This window comes from Sceloporus undulatus, chromosome 1 (genome assembly GCF_019175285.1).
Source record: "Sceloporus undulatus isolate JIND9_A2432 ecotype Alabama chromosome 1, SceUnd_v1.1, whole genome shotgun sequence".
In the NCBI taxonomy this organism is placed as follows: Eukaryota; Metazoa; Chordata; class Lepidosauria; order Squamata; family Phrynosomatidae; genus Sceloporus; species Sceloporus undulatus.
Window position 1 is genome coordinate 196,948,546 of NC_056522.1, and position 19,893 is coordinate 196,968,438.

The window sequence follows — 19,893 nt, forward strand, 5'->3', positions numbered from 1 at the left end:
ATCATATCGACCCTACTGCTGGACAGCAGAAAATGACATAGGCTTTTAAGATACAGCAATTCACTTAATTAATTGTTACTGTATACATAATTCTTTGCTTAATGCATGATGAATGTTGGATATATTGCATGGAAGAGATTTTTCTCAGACCTTTTTAGTTCTTCTTCTCTTGTTCCAATAGATTTCTCATTCTCTATTCAATCTGTCTGAAAATTTGTCCTCTATCCCAGATCAGCAGGGGAGAAGGAGGAAGCACATCTTCTCTGCTGTATGACCTCATGTTTTAGGACTAAACATTACAAATATGGAGGAGCTTCTCCAGATTTATTATTGGAGAAGCTTGTATTACTGTACAAACGAACCACAAGCAATGAAACTGTTGTCCAGTTGGATATGGCTGATCAATTTTACTCAGTCAATACTTCCTTAATGCCATTAGTCATATGCTGGAATAAAAAAAAAAAATGAATTGAGCAGAATCTGAAGAACTCCCTAAACACTAAGGATTTTTATTTATAATTTATTCACTTGATTCATTCTTAGGGGAAAAAACCCCGTACAAATAAGATGCACATGGTAAGCCAGGGGTAGGCAACCCTTTTGAGGTGGGGGCCGGGTTGCTGTCCCTCAGACAACTGGGGGATCGAAGCCAAAAAATAAATAATTAAAATATTTTTAATATAAATAAATAAATAAATAAATAAACCGGGACAAATGTAGGACAAAATTTTCAAGTGGAGGGCACTTTTTAAATAAAAAATGGAGGACACGCAAAAAAATTTGCTGATTTTTTTTTTAAAATGTTAAGATAAATGCATGTTTCTGAGGCTTCTATAGAAAATTGCCCCACCATGCCTCTCGTGCGAGACGCCAAAGGCCCCGGAGGCAATCGGCGGCAGGAACGGGCTGGGGCCGGTCCCAAGGCCTTGCCGGGCCGCATCTGGCCCGCGGGCTGCAGGTTGCCTACCCCTGTGGTAAGCAGTAATAAATGGAAGTTTAATCATTGTAATTCAAATTGTACCTGCATCTCATAGGGAACTCTATCCAGATGGCTATATCAGAAACAGTTAACCCCAGTCAAAAGTTTTGACACAATATCAGGCATTCCTTGGGTAAGCAAACAATTAATTAGCTCAAAGAACTGAAATGACACCATGCTTTAATCATTTAAAAAATAAACCAAAGACTTCTCTCAGGACAAATTATTTTAATTGGGTAAACCACTTGAATCCAATTGGGGCTGGAAAAATGTCAGGATAGATAGAAAACAAAGCCTACAACAACTTCTTATATAATGGTTGAAAAAGCTCCATACATCCGACGTAGTGTTTCAAACACTTGCCCTACATTACAACTATAATTCTATTTACAAAAGCACAATAGTGATTTGTTATGCTCGCAAACTTTTGGTACAGTAAACTGCTCTTACAATGTATTATGTTTACACAATCAGTCTTAAAAGTCAGCCACTTTATTAATATAAAACATTGTTAAAAAACACCTTTTCACAGAAAAAGAACAACAGAAAGAAAGTATAATTTCTTGAAAATAACCAATTATTACTTTGAAGGCATAATAGTTACTGGCCTGAATTCAAGAGCCATTGTAGCAGAGAAGCAGGCCAAATAGCACAATGAGAGAGTGTTAATTATAAGAAAGGTACTTGTATTCTAGTAAATCACGACAACTTCAAATTCAGTCAGTGAAAACACATGCCTCTTCTTGCAGTCATACCCATACAATATTATATTCTCAAGACAGCTATGCAATACCACAGTGTTTTCCATATGCCAATGCCACACATGGTTGTTGTACCCCAACACTGAAACTATGACCATTAACATCTTAAGTTAAGAGATTCTTTAACTAAATAGTTTAAGCTTCCTTGCCAAAGCAATTACAATCTGCTATGCACACTTAATCATTTTCTGAAAATCTCCCAAACCTACATACATGTAAAGCACAAAGGAAAAGAAACCAATCTAAGGTCCCTTAATATCAGATGCAGAAATCCAATAAAATACCACATAAGCAATACTTGCTATTTGAGTTACCTATCATAAGAAAACTCCTGGAAGCATCAAGGATTGCATTTTCACTGGTGACATCTCTACTAACAGAAAGACTAGGACTGTTTTTATGAGCTATCTAGCTAGAGATTTAGCAGTCTGATTGGTTTTTGAGGTTGCAACCTCTTCTCCTTTAGGAGCCCAGCTATTTGAAGAAAGCCAATAAAAAAAAAAAAAAGCCCAATTCTACCCTAAAAGAGAGAGTGGTTTATAGGTTTCAGACATTCTGGATTTTACTATTTTAGAATGATCAGCTTCAGTTGGTAAACTAGCAAATATTGATAAGTTTAAATTTATACAAAAGGCAGGCTTAAAAGTTGACATATCATTCCCCTGAGTTTTGTTCATCTAAAACTAGAGGAGTTATTGAGATTAAAGGTTAAATGAACAGATAAGGCATGAACTCCATTACAATACAGTCACAGCAAGCTGTATCTTTAATGTTAACCTAGCAACATTTGCAGCCGGACAGAAAACCCTAGATCTAGAAACAGAAAGCAAAACCACTCAAGCAGCAAATGACTGGCTACTTTACAGAATTTAAACCACACCAACCCATTAAATTGAGAAGTGGAATATTTCCACTCTTCTACTAATGCATTTTGCCTTATCGCAGCTGACTTATTCGTGATACATTATGCTTATTTTTCAAACTATCCATACTCCCTTCAACTCATTTGTTATCTCTAACATGACGCAGCTAGGCCTGCCCAGCTCCTAAAGCCTATTCTCTGAAGTATACCACTTAAATCTAACACTTTCAGAAAGTCTATTTCTCTCCCACACAGCTTGGAAAGAATAGCATTTGAGTCTTAGGAGTAAAAAGTCTTGTGGTAGATTACTAGAGAAGTGGCACTACAACTGTTCTTTTCACCAAGGAAAACAGCCAGTTGTGCCATATTTTGGTCAGATTGCTCCCATTCCATATTTCTTGTTCAATACTTGTTGATTCCAAAGATTCTGACTCCATGAAGTTGTGGCAGCTTGGGAATTAGTACGCTTAGAAGTGAAGCAGTGTTTAGGATGAAGTGTGCTGGATCGTATTTTGTATAGAAGCTTGCTAGGAAATATCTGCAGAAAAAGAAGAGGTAGAATTAATACAGAGAAAGTTCAGGGATCAGACTAGAAGAATCTATTCTGAAGGAAAGAAAGGTATTGAGTTACTAATTCTGTACCAATTATTAGCAAACAAAAGATGTCAATATCATAAAATACTCTCAAATGTAAAACCAAAGCAGACTTTCAAATTGTTAGGGGTTTTATTGTTTCTCAAAACATAATTACCACCCACTAATGCCATTGCCCATTAAAAGCAATAGGGATTTAGAGTCTGAAATGCATGATCGGTTTTTGACTTTGAAATGATTACTTTTTCAGTAACTCTGATGAAAAACAGGAACATAGTAGATATGTGTGCAACTGGTTGAAAAACAAAGGCTCTCCACTGCTGGCCTCAAGGAGTTCCTTAAGATTGTTGAACCTTTGGAAAGATTACTCATATTTCACTGAAATGTTGTTCTGCTAGTCATTCAACTCAGCAAAGGAGTTTAATGATTTAATTTCCACTGAGAGCAAGGCAACTTCCAAACAAATGTGTTCCTAGAATCAGTAAGAATGTAACGGAGGGTTATTATGTTTATGATTCATGAACTACAAATAATTTCCCCAATAGAATAAACATTACTGAAATTTATCCTGGTGCAATATGAGACAGGCAAACAAAGTTTACACTTCAGCAGGCTACTACATTAAATCAGGCTTAAAAATACTTAATGCTGAGTGCATTATATTATTATATAAAGCATTTTTTTCAAGTGAGCAAGGCATACTATATACATTGCTTCAGATATCATTACAATTACCAGTTAGAGCAGTAAGAGAGGGGAAAGGCAAAGAGTCAGAGATTGACTTTCTACAGCCACCTGCTTAGTTTTTAGGTGAAGAAAGATTTGAAATGGGGAAGTCAAGCACATGCTATCAAGCTTATTTCAAGATCTGGATGATGAGACAAAACCAACTGAGTATATACTTATTACTTGACAACACAAAGAAGTTGCATAAATAAGCTGCTGTGAAGTCTGACTCAGATTTAGGACCCCGTGCTTGGGTATTGCATCAGGGTTGTTTTAGAAATGGATGGAAGATTAAAGAGGAGGAAAATTAAATTTGGAGTCTTTGTGGCTGTGGATGCTTATACCCTGAATAGCAGTAGGATTGTTTTTTTCTAAGTGAATATGAACTGTTTGAGAACCTTGAGTTACTAAAAAAGAGTACTGTATATACTGGTACTACAAGTTGAGACATTTATGCCCCAGAATCGACCCTAAAATTTTGGGTAGACATATATAAGGGTCAATATATCAGTAGTGCTTAGAAAGGTCCTAAAGCAAGCAAGCCTTCTGCACCAATCTCCATTGAACACCAATTCCTTCCTTCTGCAGGGAGAAGCCTTTGCTTCTTATGGAAAAAAAACCTCCCTATTTAAATCCACTTGCTTCTTTCTCTGGTCCGTTTTGCAAGACCTGGCTTCTCATAAAAAAAACCCCTCTCCATTTAAATCCACTTTCTTCTTTCTCTTGTCCCTTTCGCAAGACCTGCCTTTCTATCAAAAAGACTCTCCATTTAAATCCACTTGCTTCTTATTCTGGTCCCTTTTGCAAGATCAGGCTTCTTATGGAACAACTCTCCATTTAAATCCATTCACTTCCTTTCTCAATCCGATGTTAAAACCTCTCCTCCAGCACCTGGGAATCGGTTGGGAGAGGTCCTGAGAAGGAGAAGTGATGGAAGTGATATTTGCCTCTTTTCATCCTTCCTTATAGCCCCCTAAGTTTTACTCTCGACTTATCCACGATTCATATCAAAACCCAGGATTTTGACCCTGAAACCTTCCCTTGACTTATACATGAGGTCAACATACACGAGTATATAAGGTATGCAAAGCTGGAAACATATTGTAGAAGGTACTAAGCCTATTAGTAATCAGTTGTCATGGAGATTTGAGTTGTGCAATAGACTTTTCTATTTCTATGCAGGATTACCTGCTTAATCCTAAAATGATGCTTATTCTGCCATTACAGAAATCCTAACTATATGAAAAAAATGTATTTCTCCCTCAGAAACACAACCCAAAATTAATAAAAGATAAAACCTACACATCTGAACTATTTTTGGCAATTCTGTACAGTAACCCTTTGCAATACGAACTCGCCACATCCAGCGTCATTGTTTATAATTTTTTGGACCACCATTACTGCCATAATAGAACTTTTAAACCTACAATATTATTGGAGAGATTGTGAAGAATTTCCGTGAGGATGTAAACTGCACACCGTAGTCCAGCTGCTCCCAATGTGTCAGTAGTCTTGCTTTACCTTGGTCAGGTGTTTCAAAAGGTGTTCCTTTTACTGCATGTAAAAATACATACATTCCCTGTGAAGAAGAAAGGCAAACTGGGTAATCTGCAATTGTACCAAAGCTGCACAAAGAATTGTATCAAAGCTGCATAGAGCTTTGAAACATTGAACACTATTATTGACCTAGGACAGGAATTGGTGTATCATTTGTACATCTTTATATCATTGCTAAAAGGTTAGACAAGAATGCTTATATAGAAGTCACTGCCAGAGAGTAAAACTTTCTGCCCTAGGTGGCACTGAACTGAGCTCCCTACTTCATACTGTGAAAATTCAGATAATTAGTAAAAGAATGAACTGCATGACTAACAGGAAAATTGTAAGCTTACAACACTAGAACGGCATTCACCAATATAGCACTCTTCAGATGTTTTGGATAACAGTCCTATCCTCCCTATCCACTGGCCTTGCTGGTGAGGAATAATGGGAACTGTAGTTTGAACATAAGGAATTCCACTAAGGTCTCAATGAACTCAGCGGATTTGGCTCTAAATACAGACATACCCAGGACACATACAAGTCACACCCAAGTGACTACATCAGAACCTGATGTGTAACCTAAATAACCAGGAATACCTTAATTAAAAAAAAAATTGTTAGTGTCAGTGAAGTTACAACTGCCCTTTGGGTTAAAAATGAAGCTTATGGGCTGAATCATATTAAACATTATTCAATATGGATCCCAGTAAGCAGTGTACATTGTCAGCAAGGGATAGTTAGCTGAATTAATTTGATCTTTCATTTGCAATCTAGGATAAATGCTGTTATTATGGGATGAATAATGCTGAATAAGAGCAAGGTCTATACACCAAGAGGTACAAAACAAATGGTAAACCTCCTAGAACAATCATATAATTTTATAAGTAATTGAACCTAATGTAAATGTTACCTAGGTCTGTCTTGCAATAAAATAAAGCAACCTGGGTAAGGCAGTATCAGCAAGAGGGATGAAGGGTCTTTTTATGATGTGCGTCTTGTGTTTTCATCCACATTGTCATGTTTTAAAATGATTTTTATAGTTTTAAAATTAATAGTATTTTAATATGATAGCCTTTTAATTGTGCTATGACTTTTTATTATCAAGTTTCTAGCTTTAACTAATTTTAACCTATTGTAAGCAGACTTGGGTCCCATGTCAGGAGACAGAACAAGCTGCCTGCTCCTATACAAACTATGTTGCAAATCAACACTTTTAATTCCACAAAGAGAATTAATGGTGGCCAAGAGCAATTCATGATGGATTTGAAATAATTTATAGTACAGCACTTTCTCCAATGTGTCCAAAGGTACCTTACTGCATTGGAAGTTATAAATTTCACTTGGTAAACATCAAGACATATAAAACGACCAACCACTTTAGTTAGCAGTCAAATTAAGAACATGCCTTCCCACATGGTATTATTCATATGTTTCCAGGTGTCAAGAAGTCTTTTAGTCCTTTCTAATAGAAATGCAGAGCAAAGCAAGTTCTTCTTTTTTTTTTTTTGTAGCAATCTGGTAGCCATGCCCATCCTAATTGAAATATTACTTGTATGCATGTAGTTTGGGAAGCAGGTAAAGCCTATACAGTATAAGGACAATTTATAAAATATGGCTCCATGTTGAAAAAAGAAAGAAAGGCTAATAAGAATAAGTTGTTGGATGAAATACAAAGTCTGGATGGAAAATTCAAGAAAAAAATTAATAAAGAGACTCAACAAAAGATTAATTTACTTAAACAATGGTTTTCGTTGTTTACAGTCCAAAAATGAATGCCAACTATTATATCATAAGTAAAAGATTTTTGAATTTGCTAAGAAACCTGGGAAGTGGCTTTTTATAAGCTGAGACAGGAAAATATAAAAAATAAAGAAATGTGATAAGGATCAGGGAAGGAGGTAAGTATGCAACAGATAATTCAAAAAATATTAAAAGCCTTTGAGAAATACTGTGAGGTTTATATGCAAGATACAATAAGATTATCTGGATAAACTTCAGTTGGATAAACTGCATCTAGAACAAAAGCAAAGTTTGAATGGCCCTGTGACAACTATGGGGCTTAATAGAGCAATTAAAAAGATTAAATCTGGAAAAGCTTATTATAAAACATTTTGAAGAGAAATTTCTGGACCAATTAAAAATGGTTTGTGATGTGTTATTACAAAAAGGGTGGATGCCATTCTTGAACATGCCTATATTACAGTGATTTAATTAAATTCTAATTAACAAATTGTTAGCTGCTCTGATAGCCTTGGCTGAAGTGTGGGGTATAAATAAATAAATAATAATAATAATAATAATAATAATAATAATAATAATAATAATAATAATAAATATAACCCAGATGAGACATTAACAAAGAATTACATATCTATTCCATTACTATACAATGTGTATAAGATATTTACTACTATTTTGGCAATCAGATTGCAAAAATCTATTTCTCAAAATATCCATGAAGATCAGAGTGATTTTTTTTTGGCCAAAAAGGCAATTAATGAGTAATTTAATAATTGTACTAAATATCAATTAATATTTGAAACATCATAATCACAGCATGTCTATTTTTCTTTTTTTAGATGCAGAGAAAGCATTTGATATTTTTTCTTGGAATTACGTATCTCAAGTATTGGAGAGAAGGAACTTTGGTGGGAATATTATTCTGGCAACAAGACAATCTACTCAGTGCAAATGGTTTAGATTTTAGTAAATGGTACTGCAACAACATCAGTTGAAATACAAAAGGGCACTAGACAAGATTGTCCACTCTCACCTTTACTGTTTATTTTGGTGTTGGAAATCCTGCTGAAAAATATTAGACAAGATGACAGAATCATAGAGTTGGAAGAGCCCACAAGGACCATCCAGTCCATACAGGATGCCCCTTGCTATACAGCAATACACAAAGCACTCCTGACAGAGTAAGGGAGTGTGTTCCATTGTTGAACAGCTCTTACTGTTAAGAAGTTCTTCCTAATATTTAGGTGGAATCTCTTTTCCTGTAACTTGAATCCATTGCTCGGAGTCCTAGTCTCTGGAGCAGCAGAAAACAAGCTTCCTACTTCCTAACTTTCAAATACAGTCTGCCCACACCATCTGCGGGCTTGCCATCCACGGATTTGAGCTCACGCAGACGGCAAATCCAGGGGGACAAAATGGCACATGTGCCTGCGCTGCATACACAGTTCAGTGTGCAGGAGTGCGTCGATATTAGAATCAACAGGACTTGAGGTCCCATGTTTTTTCCTGAGAGGACACATCTCTAGTTTTGTGTGTGTGTGTGTGTGTCCAGAACAAATCCCTCACATATACAAAGGGACCACTGTATTTAAACATGGCTATCTTATAACCTCTTAACCTCCTCTTCTCTGGGCTAAACATACCCACCTCCTTAAATTGATCCTCATAAGGCATGGTTTCCAGACCTTTCACCATCTTAGTCGCCCTCCTCTGGACACACTGCAGCTTTTCAACATTCTACTTGAATTGTGCCCAGAACTGTACACAATATTCCAGGTGAAATCTGACCAGAGCAGAATAATGGTACTATCACTTCCCTCAATCTAGATGCTATACTCCTATTGATACAGCCTAGAATTGCATTGGCTTTCTTACCTGTTTATCACAATTTTGACTCATGTTCAGCCTATGGTCCACAGACTCCTAGATCTCTTTCGCATGTACTGCCATCAACCCAGGTATCATCTAGCCTATATCTGCGCATTTCATTTTTACTGCCTAAATATAGCATCCTACATTTTTCTCTTATTAAATTAATTTGATTAGTTTTGGCCCAGCTTTCTAATCTGCTAAAGTAATTTTGAATTCTCATCCTGTCCTCTGGAGTATTAGCTATCTCTCCTAATTTAGTGTCATCTGCAAATTTGTTAAGTATGCCCTCTATTCCTTCATCCTAGTCACTGACAAAGATGCTGAATAGCACTGGGCCCAGGAGAGAAGCCTGTGGGACCCTGCTAGTCACTTCTCTCTAAGAGCCATTGTTGGGCACTCTTTAGGTTTGGTCAGGCAACAGTCTGACTGTCTAGCCCACTCTTTGCTTGCTTTTTTGCAAGAATATAATGGGGGACCTTGTCAAAGGCCTTATTGAAATCAAGATATATTACATCCACAGCATTCCCTTCATCTTCTACCAAGCTTGTAAAAGAGATAATATTTGTTTGGCATGAGTTGTTTTTGAGAAATCCATGCTGACTTTTAGTAATCACACCATTCCTTTGTAAATGCTTACAGATTATTTGTTTAATGATCATGTTTAATCTGTGGAGTGAGAGTAAAGAAAGAACAGTATAAATTAAGGGTTTGTGCAGATGACCTTGTGATAATGATGCAAAACCCACTGGACCCAATGAAGGTGCTTCTAAAAACAAGGTGTTTGGGGCATACTCTGGGTTCAAAATTAACTGTGATAAAACAAAATTGTTGACTATTTATTTATTTAATTTCAAGGATTTATATCCCACCTTTCTCCCACAATGGGATTCATTCATTCAAATGAGACTAAAAATTTCCTCAAAAGAAAATGAACTAACAGCTCCTTCAAATTTTAAAGTGGAAAAAGGTAATTATAAGTTTGGGAGTTACAATGACAAAGAATAATACAGTCAACTTTCCATATTCATGGATTTTTTTAATCCATGGATTCAAGCATCCATTGCTTGAAAATATTTTTAAAAGTATATCTATTTCCAAAAACAACCCCCGATTTTGTCATTTTATAGAAGGGACACGATTTTACTATGCCACTGTATTTAATGAGTTTTGAGCATCCACAGATTTTGGTATCCATGTGGGGTAGGGGTCCTGTAAACAAATACCAAGGGCCCACTGCAGTTTAATGTTTCAAAACGATTATGAGAAAGTTTGGAAAGAAATTAAAAGATACAGTCGGCCATCTGTATCAGTAGGCTAGCTATCTGTGGATTGAAGCATATGCAGATAGCCCTCCCACATGGTGCACCAATGCAGTCACTTGTCCATTGGCAATAATGGGAGTTAAGGTCCCACACTTTTTAGTATCCATGGGGTGATCTGAAATGGACCCCCCTCTGATACAGAGGGCTGACTGTTCTTAGAAAAATGGAGAAAGTTACATGTATCCCTTTGGGGAAGAATCTCAGTAATAAAAGCAAATGTTTTGCCAAGGCTTTTGTTGTTGTTTTTGAAATGATCCTCATTATAAGAAAATATAGTGCAATATCAGAAAGAAATCTCCAGATATGTTTGGCTAGCAAGAAAAACAAATAGAACTTAAAACAATGTTTGACACTAAAGAAAGGGCATCTTGGGAGCTCCTAATATTAAATTATGTTACCAGGCTTGTTGTTTTGTAAGGCTGAAGAACAGATATTGCTTAGAATGAGGGACTCTTGCAACTTGAAGGGCATGATTTAAGATTTGTTGAAGTTTAGTATGATAAAATTAACACATACAACAATGCCACAACAAACTACAAATCCCAGGATTCCATAGGAAGTATGACTGTTAAAGTAGAGTCAAACTGCATTAATTCTGCAGTGTGGCAGCAGCCCAAGTTCAAGACCGATCATCTGGCAAACTCATCTGTTTCTTAGAAAGTTTCCTTCTCTTGGCTTTGCCTCATAACATGTCTTAGTCCTAACTATTTCCTTCTGTTTCAAATGACAGTACTTACCAAATTGTGAATAACGTTGGTTAAGGTCCATGCAACTGGAACACTGAAGAAAGGAATGCTGAGCAAGACGATATGAAGCAAGCCAACTCCAAGCGCATACGTGAGCCACATCCCTCTGCTGTTCATGACTCTTGTGTTGGGGTTGACCTCACTGTGGGCAACTCCGACATTCATTTTCTCAAAAATAAATAAATCTGAAAAATAAGTTCATAGAACAAAAGGTTTATGAGAGCATATGCTAAGCAGAAATACTCACTATATTTCATATTCCACTATAGGACTATGAGTGATTCTGGAGCATTAAATGTGAACATTATCTAAACATCAAGCATAAAAACTGTACACTGAAGTAACGTTTATGTGAATACATGTTAAGGATAACCAGATAACTGTTGTTCCGAGTGTTACATTTTCCTGTTTTGAGGGACAAAAAAAGAGCAGACTGAAAGACAACTGAACTGAGAAAAATAAAACTTTGAATACACTCAATAATATAATGTATTTTGCAACTCCAGGGACCCCCAAACAGAACAACACAATTTACATCAACAAGGTTTGCTGAGTATTAACACTAGATGGAAACCAGATCCTGCGATAACTACACACCCATCAACCTTACCGGACCACAGGAGGGAAAGAGCATAACAACATATGCTTCCGGTCCAAGGAAAAAGAAGTGTGACTCACAAGCAGGATCACAACACAGAAGACAAGTGAGCATACAGCCGTCAGGTTAGGAATCCATGGAGTTAATTATTCACGGGTTGCTGTACTTGCCGCTGCCTCTGCTGTTGCTTTAAGTGTACAACTGGGGAAAACGTGTTCTCTCTCTGCATATTTCTAGGCCCTCCAGCACAACTCTTTGGCCAACATCCCGAGTTGCGTAGTGTCCCACTGGAGTACCTAGAAACACCCAGGGAAGTGCGCTGTCACTTTATTAATATCGTAAAGCACCCTAAAGCTGCAGTTTCCTCACTCTTGTAGGGATCCTCCTCCGCCCCAGTTGAGGCCTGGCTGCAGTACCTGGGCCATGCTGCTCCATGCGCAGGCTCAGGTGCCCAGGAAAGTTACGCTGGGTTGAAAGTTATACGACGACTTTAAAATATAAAATACAGTATAAAATTTTAAAAAATGAAATAAAAATAAAGTGAGTCACTTCCTCACCAACTTCAAGGGGGCCAGTCCAGTCTGCAATCAAAGCTCTTGCAATACACTCGCCCCTCAGACATTCGTTTGGGTTAAGGGCACAGGACCCCCGTGAATGCGGAAGAGCCGCAAATAACAGAAACACCATGTTTTTACCTAAGAGGACACCCCTCTAGGAATCTCTAGGTCCTCCAGCACAACTCTGTGGCCAACCTCCAGCAGACGCTGACCCTAGGACTGCCCTGGAGGAGCTACAGAGTGTCCTCTCTAGGAATCTCTAGGGCTTTCAGTGTGCCTTTTGGTTAAAGTTAACCATAGAGTTGCGCTAGAGGAGGACCTAGATATTCCTAGAGAGAACACATTAATCAAATGCCAAATCTGGAAACGTGGAGAGATGAATGTAGCTGCAAGTTAAACCTTTTAGAGACCAAGATGGAGATGTGTCAAGAGCCCTGCTGGTGTTCCTGTTGTTGTGTGCCTTCAAGTAGTGTGACTCACCTAACAGGATTCGAACCCTGATCCCCACAGTCTTAATCCAGACCACAGCCCCGCTAGAACCGCCGTGAGAAGGCGCAGTGGGCCAAAACACACCGCAGAAACAGCCCAGTTTGGCATTGCTTTAACCGCCCCTGGCTCAGTGCTGTAGGGGACATTGGGAATCGTAGTTCATCGTGGCGCCAGAGCTGTTTTAACAGAGGAGGCTCGGTGTCACACGAACACTACAGTTCCCAGAATGCCCAGCGCCAAAGCCAAAGAGGGTCGCGAACTGGGTTACTTCTGCAGCCTTGAGTCACAGCTGTGGAAAGCGAGCCCCGAGGCCTCCTCGCCGCCTGCTGCCGCCGCGACGTTGTTCCCCGAAGGTTCCCATCCGCCACACCTACCGCTCCTCCGCCGTGTCCCTCCGCGACCGCTCCCTTCCAAGCAGGAGGGCAGGCTCTATTTTCGCCTCTGAGTGTCTGAGCCAGACCTGACGATAAAGAAAGACGACGCTGCTGGGAGTGTGTGCAGAAACGAGGGATCTGATTGGTCGAGAGCAGGCCACGCCCCCTCCCTCCCTCCCTCCCTCCCCAATCCACGCGGTGTCTCTCTCTCTCTTTCGCTCGCGCGCGCGCGCACGCCGCCGCAACGTGAGTGGCAGCGGTTGCAACCGTTGTCCTGGCGCGTGGGTGTCGGGAACGCGCTGTTCCGAGGCTCAGGAGGAGAAGAGGAAGAAGAAGAAGAAGAGGTGCCTTTCCAGGCGGAGGTATACACCTGGCGTTCGCTTACGTCACGCTTCAATCCCGGGCGAAGGAGGAGGAGGAGGAGGAGGAGGACTGTGAACAGAGCGTGACTGCAGGGCTTCCATAAGAAGGGTTTAGCTGCACGCTGTGGAACCCTGGGGCTTGGAGTCTGGCTCAGAACGCGCTCTGCTCTCCCTGCGCGAGAGGGTCCTTGCCCAAGCAGCGCCCCGAACTACAACTCCCAGCATGCCACGCGGAAGCCTTTTCATTACCATTACCACCATCATCATTATTATTAATTGTTGCTGTGGAAAGGGCTTCACAATTACTCCTATATATATATATATATATATACACCACACTTTTACCCTTTTGGAAATATTTTCTCCCTGTAAATATGGCCATCCTCTGAGGAGGCTGAGAGAGTGTGGCTTCAGGGACTGGCTTCCATGGTACAGCTGGGATTATTATTATTATTATTATTATTACATTTATTTATATCCCACCCACCCAAAAAAATTAGGGCACAAAGCATCTTCCAAACTAAAAGAGCAATACAATTAAAAACCTACAAAAGCGTGCATTAAAACAGAGTTAACTCAGCGCAGTATTAAAACACATCCTTTGTTAAAAGAATACGACACAGTTAAAAAGATAAAAGCGCTTAAAAACAGCACGGAGCAGGTTTTGGAGGGGTGCAGCTATCCACTATGGCTAGGCTGCATCTGCGCTGCAGGAATTAATCTGGTTTGACACCCCTTCAACTGGCCAGGGCTCTCTGACAGAAGGCTCACAAAACTACAGTTCCCAGAATTCCATAGCATTGAGCCATGGCAGTTGAAGGGGCGTCAAACCGGGTTATTTCTACGGGGTGGATGCAGCTTAGGAGCATGCAGTGTCTCTTACCTACTTTTCATTTGCTTGTTGAAAGTTTTGTGTTGTGTTTTTTAATAAAGCGCCTATTAAGTAATGTTGTTGACAAATGCCCATGCTGTGAAATGACAGTTAATACTGGAAACTTCACAAGATGCAAGATCACCTGTTCCTTCTTCTAGATGAACACCTGTGGATGGCTGAATCAGTGGAAAAACAATCTGTGGACTGTATGCCAGTGCAGACATTCATCTAGCAAGCTTCAATGCATGAGAGCAATTGGATATGGGCATAATTGGACCTTACTAGGCCTTGCACTGTGCAGTAGAAGTGGGTTGTGATGTATGAGGCTGTTATACACACAAGTGATATTCCACATCATCTTCTCATTCGACATATTTAGCGATCTGCCTTACAATTATGTACACCTGTAGAGGAAAACTATGAGTGGTTTTTAAAAGCCCACAAGATAGTACTTGCTTCTTCAAAATAACAAGCACCAGAAGTATAAAAGATGCCACACTAACATCATTCAATCTCTCCCAGGAAACAGCTCCTAATAGCCATTTGAAGGCACTTCATGCAGTAACCCTTTCTCCTTACCATGTTTATAGACTGCTGTAGGAGTGAACTGTTAGTCCCATACAACTCTGATAGTCCATTGCCATTGGCCATAGCAATTGTAGTTTCTGGGAGTCGAATGCTGAAACATGTGGAGACCAATAGTTCCCCACTGCTGATGCAGACAATTCCCTCACAGATCAGAGAGACCTTTTTGTTGTCAACTGCCTTCAGGTTGACTCTGACTATGGCAACCCTATGGATGACTTTGACCTATGGCGACCCTTGGACAGTTGTATCAAAGCCACCCTGTCCCCAACTGCACTGCTCAGGTCTTGCAGATTCATGGCTGTGATTGAATCTATCCAACTGGTATGTGATCATCCTCTTTTCCTATTGCCTTCCGCTTTACCAAGCATTATCATATTTTCTATTTCTTCTCATAATATGGCCAAAATACGACAACATCAGCTTAGTCATCTTTGCTTCTAGGGAAAGTTCAAGCCTGATTTGTTATAGAATTCATCCATTTGTCCCTTTAGCTGTCAGTGGTTTTTGCAGAGCTCTTCTGCAGCACCACATCTTAAGTGAGTTGATTTTCTTCCTGACAGTTTTTCCACTGCCCAGTTTTCACAACTATACATAGAAATGGGGAATACTATGGTGTGGAGCATCCTGGTATTTAGTGATATATTTTTACACTTCATGATCTTGTCTAATTCCTTGGTAAGTGCCCGTCCAAGTCCAAGTCTTATTTTGATTTCGTGACTGCAGTCTCCGCTCTGATGAGGGAGCCCAAGCATGGAAAACCCTTACTATTTTAGTGTCTTCATTGTCTACTTTAAAATTATGTAGGTCAGTATAGAAATCAAATGGATTATATAATTGGAAGCAGATAGAGAAGCTGCAGTCTCTCAATGAAAACAAGACTAGGAGCAGATTGTGACCATAAACTGCAAATATAAAAAATGACAGTAAAATAGTTTTTGCAATTTTGTTTTCTTTCTTAATATATGAAAAATATTTATTCTATGGAATTTATATCTTGCTCTGAAATAGCAAGAAACAATGAAATTTGAATAAAACTTAAAATACTATTAAAACGTTTTTAAAACACAGTGCAAATCCAATTATGTTTATAGCGTTTTAATGTGTCTGATCTTTTTCTCTTTTAGATTTGATCCAGAAAATCTTGAAATGAAGCAATTGCCAGCAGAAACTGTCCGACTTCTTTCAAGTTCACAGGTTATCACATCAGTTGTCAGTGTGGTCAAAGAACTGATAGAGAATTCTTTAGATGCTAATGCAACAAGTGTGGATGTTAAGTTGGTAAGTTGTGTGAAGTTGGAATTGTGATGAATATATATGTGGGAATACATTTATATTTCCTAATACATTATGAAGGTGCCAGTGATAGACTTGAATTTTGTATTGTTTTCAGCATCTCTCCTTTATTGCTACATTAACTCAGTTCTATTAACACCAGTTCATTTAAAATTAATTTTGGATGCATTGTACAGTAGACCATAAATGTATTCCAACAGCATATGAGTAATTGAAAGCATCTCTAAACTTGTCCATGTGAGGCAAGCTGAATTTCAGTGAAACCTGGTTTTACATTTCCGCAAGTCATTCTGGCCGTTCCTCTGATTTGGAGATGTTAGTTTTTACAAGTATTTTCTTGTGCTACAGTTATGTAAGCATAACTGCAGAGCTCCTTATTGAGTTCAGATTGCCATGCATGATAAATTGGTGAGCGCTTTCAGATGTCATTGTCCATACATGTCTTCTGCAGTTCAGAGAGATGTCTGTGAAACCCTTTTCTTTTTTTCCATAATGAAATCTATGAAGCAAAAGCAACAGAATTCTCTTAAAATATTTTGTCCAGTAATAGAAAATGTCTTATTTTCTGAAATGAATACCAGGTGTGTGTGAATATCTTTATATAAAGTCAGAGTCAGGGATGAATAGGTTGATGATCTCAGATAGATTTAACTTGCCTTCTGGAAAGTTGCATTCTGGCAGCTTTTCTATTTTTTAAAACTGAGATTTTAATTCATTTATTTGGAAATTATTTCCACTAAAATTAATGAGATTTAGGAATTGCCATGTGAATAAGCACTTGCTGCTCCTAAATGGGAAATGTAAGAAAGACAAGCAATTACAACCTTGTACAGTGGGCCCTTGTTATCTGCTGGAGTTTGGTTCCAAGACTCCCCATGGATAACAAAATCTGTGGATGCTCAAGTCCCATTCAATTCAAGAGCATAACAAAATAGTGTCTCTTATATAAAATGGAAAATCAAGGTTTCTATTTGGAAATTATACTTTTTCTGAATATTCTCAAGCCATGGATGCTTGAAAAAAATCCATGGATAAGGATCTGTATTTCCAGATTTTTTACAAACTTGTATGTATATGTTAAATAGTCTTTAGATTATTGAAGGGGTTCTTGTTTAAATATCTCATGTGGAAAATCATCCTTAGTAAAGAGTGATGGTTTGTGGGATTCAGGGGTTACACATGGGCTTCTCCAAAGAATACATTTGGAAAAATGTGAATAATCTATTTTACTTAGTAAAAACTCTTTAGGTACTAGTAATCCAAATCAAAGGAGATTTCTAGATTTTTTTGAAAACATCTTTGTAGATACACTGTTATAGATGGTGTGTAAACTTTATGAAGTCGAAGGCTTTCATGGCTAGCATCCATAGTTTTTTGTGGGTTTTTCAGGCTCTGTGGCCATGTTCTAGAAGAGTTTATTTCTGACATTTCACCAGCATCTGTGGCTGGCATCTTCAGAGAATGGCCTTGAAAGCCTTTGACTCCACTCTGCTTGCAGTGTTGCATGTAGGAGTTGTTTTTATTTATCTAACCATTAGAGATTCTGAAAGTATTAAAGAGTCTGAAACAGATTCTGAAAGTACCTGACTCATATGCAAAGCAATCAGAAATGTCAAATAGTTTATATATGGTTATGAAGAAACCATCAAGTTCTATGCATCCTTAGTTCAGTTTCAGTGCAGCTTTCCAGTAGTGTGTTACCTAACTTTTTCTTTTAGCAGAAAAAGCCAATTAGCTACTTATTCAGAGTAGTTTCATTGAATCTCTTATAGCACTTATGGAAAAGCTGACTATGTACAGTGGTATCACCTGGGATTTGGTGACAGGGATAACAAAATCTGTGGATGTTCATGTCCCATTATATACAGTGGCATTGTAAAATGGTGTCCCTTATATAAAATGGCAAATCAAAGTTTGTTTTTTGGAATGTATATGTTATTAAAATATTTGCAAGCCATGGATGCTTGAATCCATGGGGGAAAAATATCTGGATAGGGAGGGCTGGCTGTACATGCCTGAAAAAGTAAGGACTAACCACATAACACATTCCTTATAATGTAGACCCCAGTTTATTAACTGTTCTAACTAGAATAATGGTCAGTATTGTCCCCTTGTTTCACATAGTAACTAATGGAAAGATTTACTTATTAAATAATGTAACTACTTTATGTGACTGAAAAATGCTGTGCTTTTTGTGCTTCTTTGCAGTGCTGATTGTATGAATCTTGTGACTTTTTTTTAAAAAAAATCTGTAATTATATAAAGTTTGCTAATTTTTTAAAAAGTATTCAGAAGAAATCACCTGTACAAGATGGTTTGATGTGCAGACAGAAGTAGCCTTTTTCCCATTTTCCTCCCAGACTATGAATGCACTTCACTCAGAAATGTATTCAGTTCCTTCCTACTCTCACTGTTTTTAGGAATGGCATCACCACACATTTCTTCAAGCTAGCCTTTTAAACTTTTTCAGTTTTTATTATTCTGAAAATACCTGTACACACTGTGATAATTTTAATCATTTTAATTGTTTAATGGCTCTTCATTTGTTTCAAATGAGACTTATTAGTCCCCTTGAGGTTTTTTTTGTTTTGTTTTGTTTTGTTTTTTGAGTGACAAGGCTTTTCAATAAAGAAAGCACTTTCTAAAGTTCTGCACTGCGCTGGTCAGTATGTAGAGAGATCTTGTAGCACCTTTGAGACTAACTGAAATAAAGACGTTGGCAGCATGTGCTTTCGTAGACTTCAGTCTACTTCATCAGATGCATTTGGTGGAGTGGAAACTAGGGACAGTGCTGATCAGTAAGGCTAATAATTGAAGTAGCATCTACCAGAGTCTATCCAGAATTAAGTTGAAATGTTAGACAAAGAACATAGAAAATAGCTCTGTGTATTACAGCACTGATCAAAATTATTTAGCTGCTTGAATGCCCAAATGGCATTTCCCACACTAGAATCAACACCTTAATAAATCTTGCTTCACCAGTCAAAATACTATGTATACTTTAATGTGGCATCCCTGTTTTTCCTCTGAAGTCAGTTGCTTTGCCTCTACAGTATAGCATGGCTGACTGGTGTTTGGGGATGGGGAGGGTTACTGATCTTTCCCTCTCTCTCCTGGCAGCAGCTCCTCTACTCCATAAGGTCTTGCCTTGATGTTTGGGGTAGCCTTAAGGGTAAGTGTGGGGGGGAGGCTGCTTTTTAGACAGGGACACTAAAAAGTACTTCAAGATGTTCTGTAAACACAATGATTTGCTTGCAGTTCATAATTCGTAGCTTTTTAGATTTGAGTTCATAGTGTAAGGTTTTGGAATTTCAAACTCCAGTTGGCTTTCATTCTGTCCTGAAAGAATTAAGATCACAGTGTTTTATTTGTAGCATTTCTACCCTGCTGTCCAGCTGGAAAGGCTTCCAGTCTGGGCTTTGTATATATTAAAAGAGCACTTTGTGAAGAAAAAGAGGAAGAGAAAAAAAAAATAAGGCAACAGAGTTCCTATTTTTAGGGTTACAGTCCCCAAATGTGTCAGACACAAGAAAAGGGTGTGGGGAGAGAAAAGGAAAATGAAAAAATTTAAAGATTTTCTTTCTGGTGGATTGACTGTTGGATGACAGTTGGAG

General features: G+C 38.3%; 2 protein-coding genes across 12 annotated transcripts in view; one reads left to right on the forward strand and one right to left on the reverse strand.

Annotated features, from left to right (window-relative positions):
- Positions 1-1,192: 1,192 nt before the first annotated feature.
- On the reverse strand, positions 1,193-13,306 carry ORMDL1 (ORMDL sphingolipid biosynthesis regulator 1). Of its 4 annotated transcripts, none has more exons than XM_042455508.1 (5): positions 13,163-13,297; positions 11,913-12,038; positions 11,136-11,329; positions 5,350-5,501; positions 1,193-3,140 (listed from the first exon to the last, which is right to left on the reverse strand). In XM_042455508.1, exons 3-5 carry the CDS (start codon positions 11,307-11,309, stop codon positions 3,005-3,007), a joined length of 462 nt encoding a protein of 153 aa, XP_042311442.1. In that variant the 5' UTR covers positions 11,310-11,329; positions 11,913-12,038; positions 13,163-13,297; the 3' UTR covers positions 1,193-3,004. The 4 variants fall into 4 exon arrangements, with proteins under 4 accessions (XP_042311442.1, XP_042311418.1, XP_042311426.1 ...); XM_042455484.1 differs by having other exon boundaries at positions 11,823-12,038; XM_042455492.1 differs by lacking the exon at positions 11,913-12,038 and having other exon boundaries at positions 13,163-13,306.
- Positions 13,307-13,366: 60 nt separating this feature from the next.
- Positions 13,367-19,893, forward strand: part of PMS1 (PMS1 homolog 1, mismatch repair system component) — a 43,675-nt gene continuing 37,148 nt past the window's right edge. For 2 of the 8 annotated variants that reach the window (XR_006102556.1, XM_042455567.1), the window contains exons 1-2: positions 13,371-13,524; positions 16,111-16,264. Coding sequence is in view for 6 of the 8 variants with exons in the window: in XM_042455567.1 (XP_042311501.1) it covers positions 16,133-16,264 (132 nt within the window). In the remaining 2 variants the exon portion in view is untranslated. Of the gene's footprint in view, positions 13,525-14,563; positions 14,630-16,108; positions 16,265-19,893 lie in introns of those variants that run through there. The other 6 variants (XM_042455579.1, XR_006102557.1, XM_042455591.1 and 3 more) reach the window with 6 other exon arrangements.

Coding starts and splice junctions, on each gene's coding strand:
- ORMDL1 (XM_042455484.1), bottom strand. CDS start 11,856: ATGCTCACTTGTCTTCTGTGTTGTGATCCTGCTT. Junction 5,502..11,135: donor CCAACGTTATTCACAATTTG/GTAAGTACTGTC, acceptor TCTTCTTCACAG/GGAATGTATGTATTTTTACA. Junction 3,141..5,349: donor ACAATCTCTCCAATAATATT/GTAGGTTTAAAA, acceptor CTTTTTCTGCAG/ATATTTCCTAGCAAGCTTCT.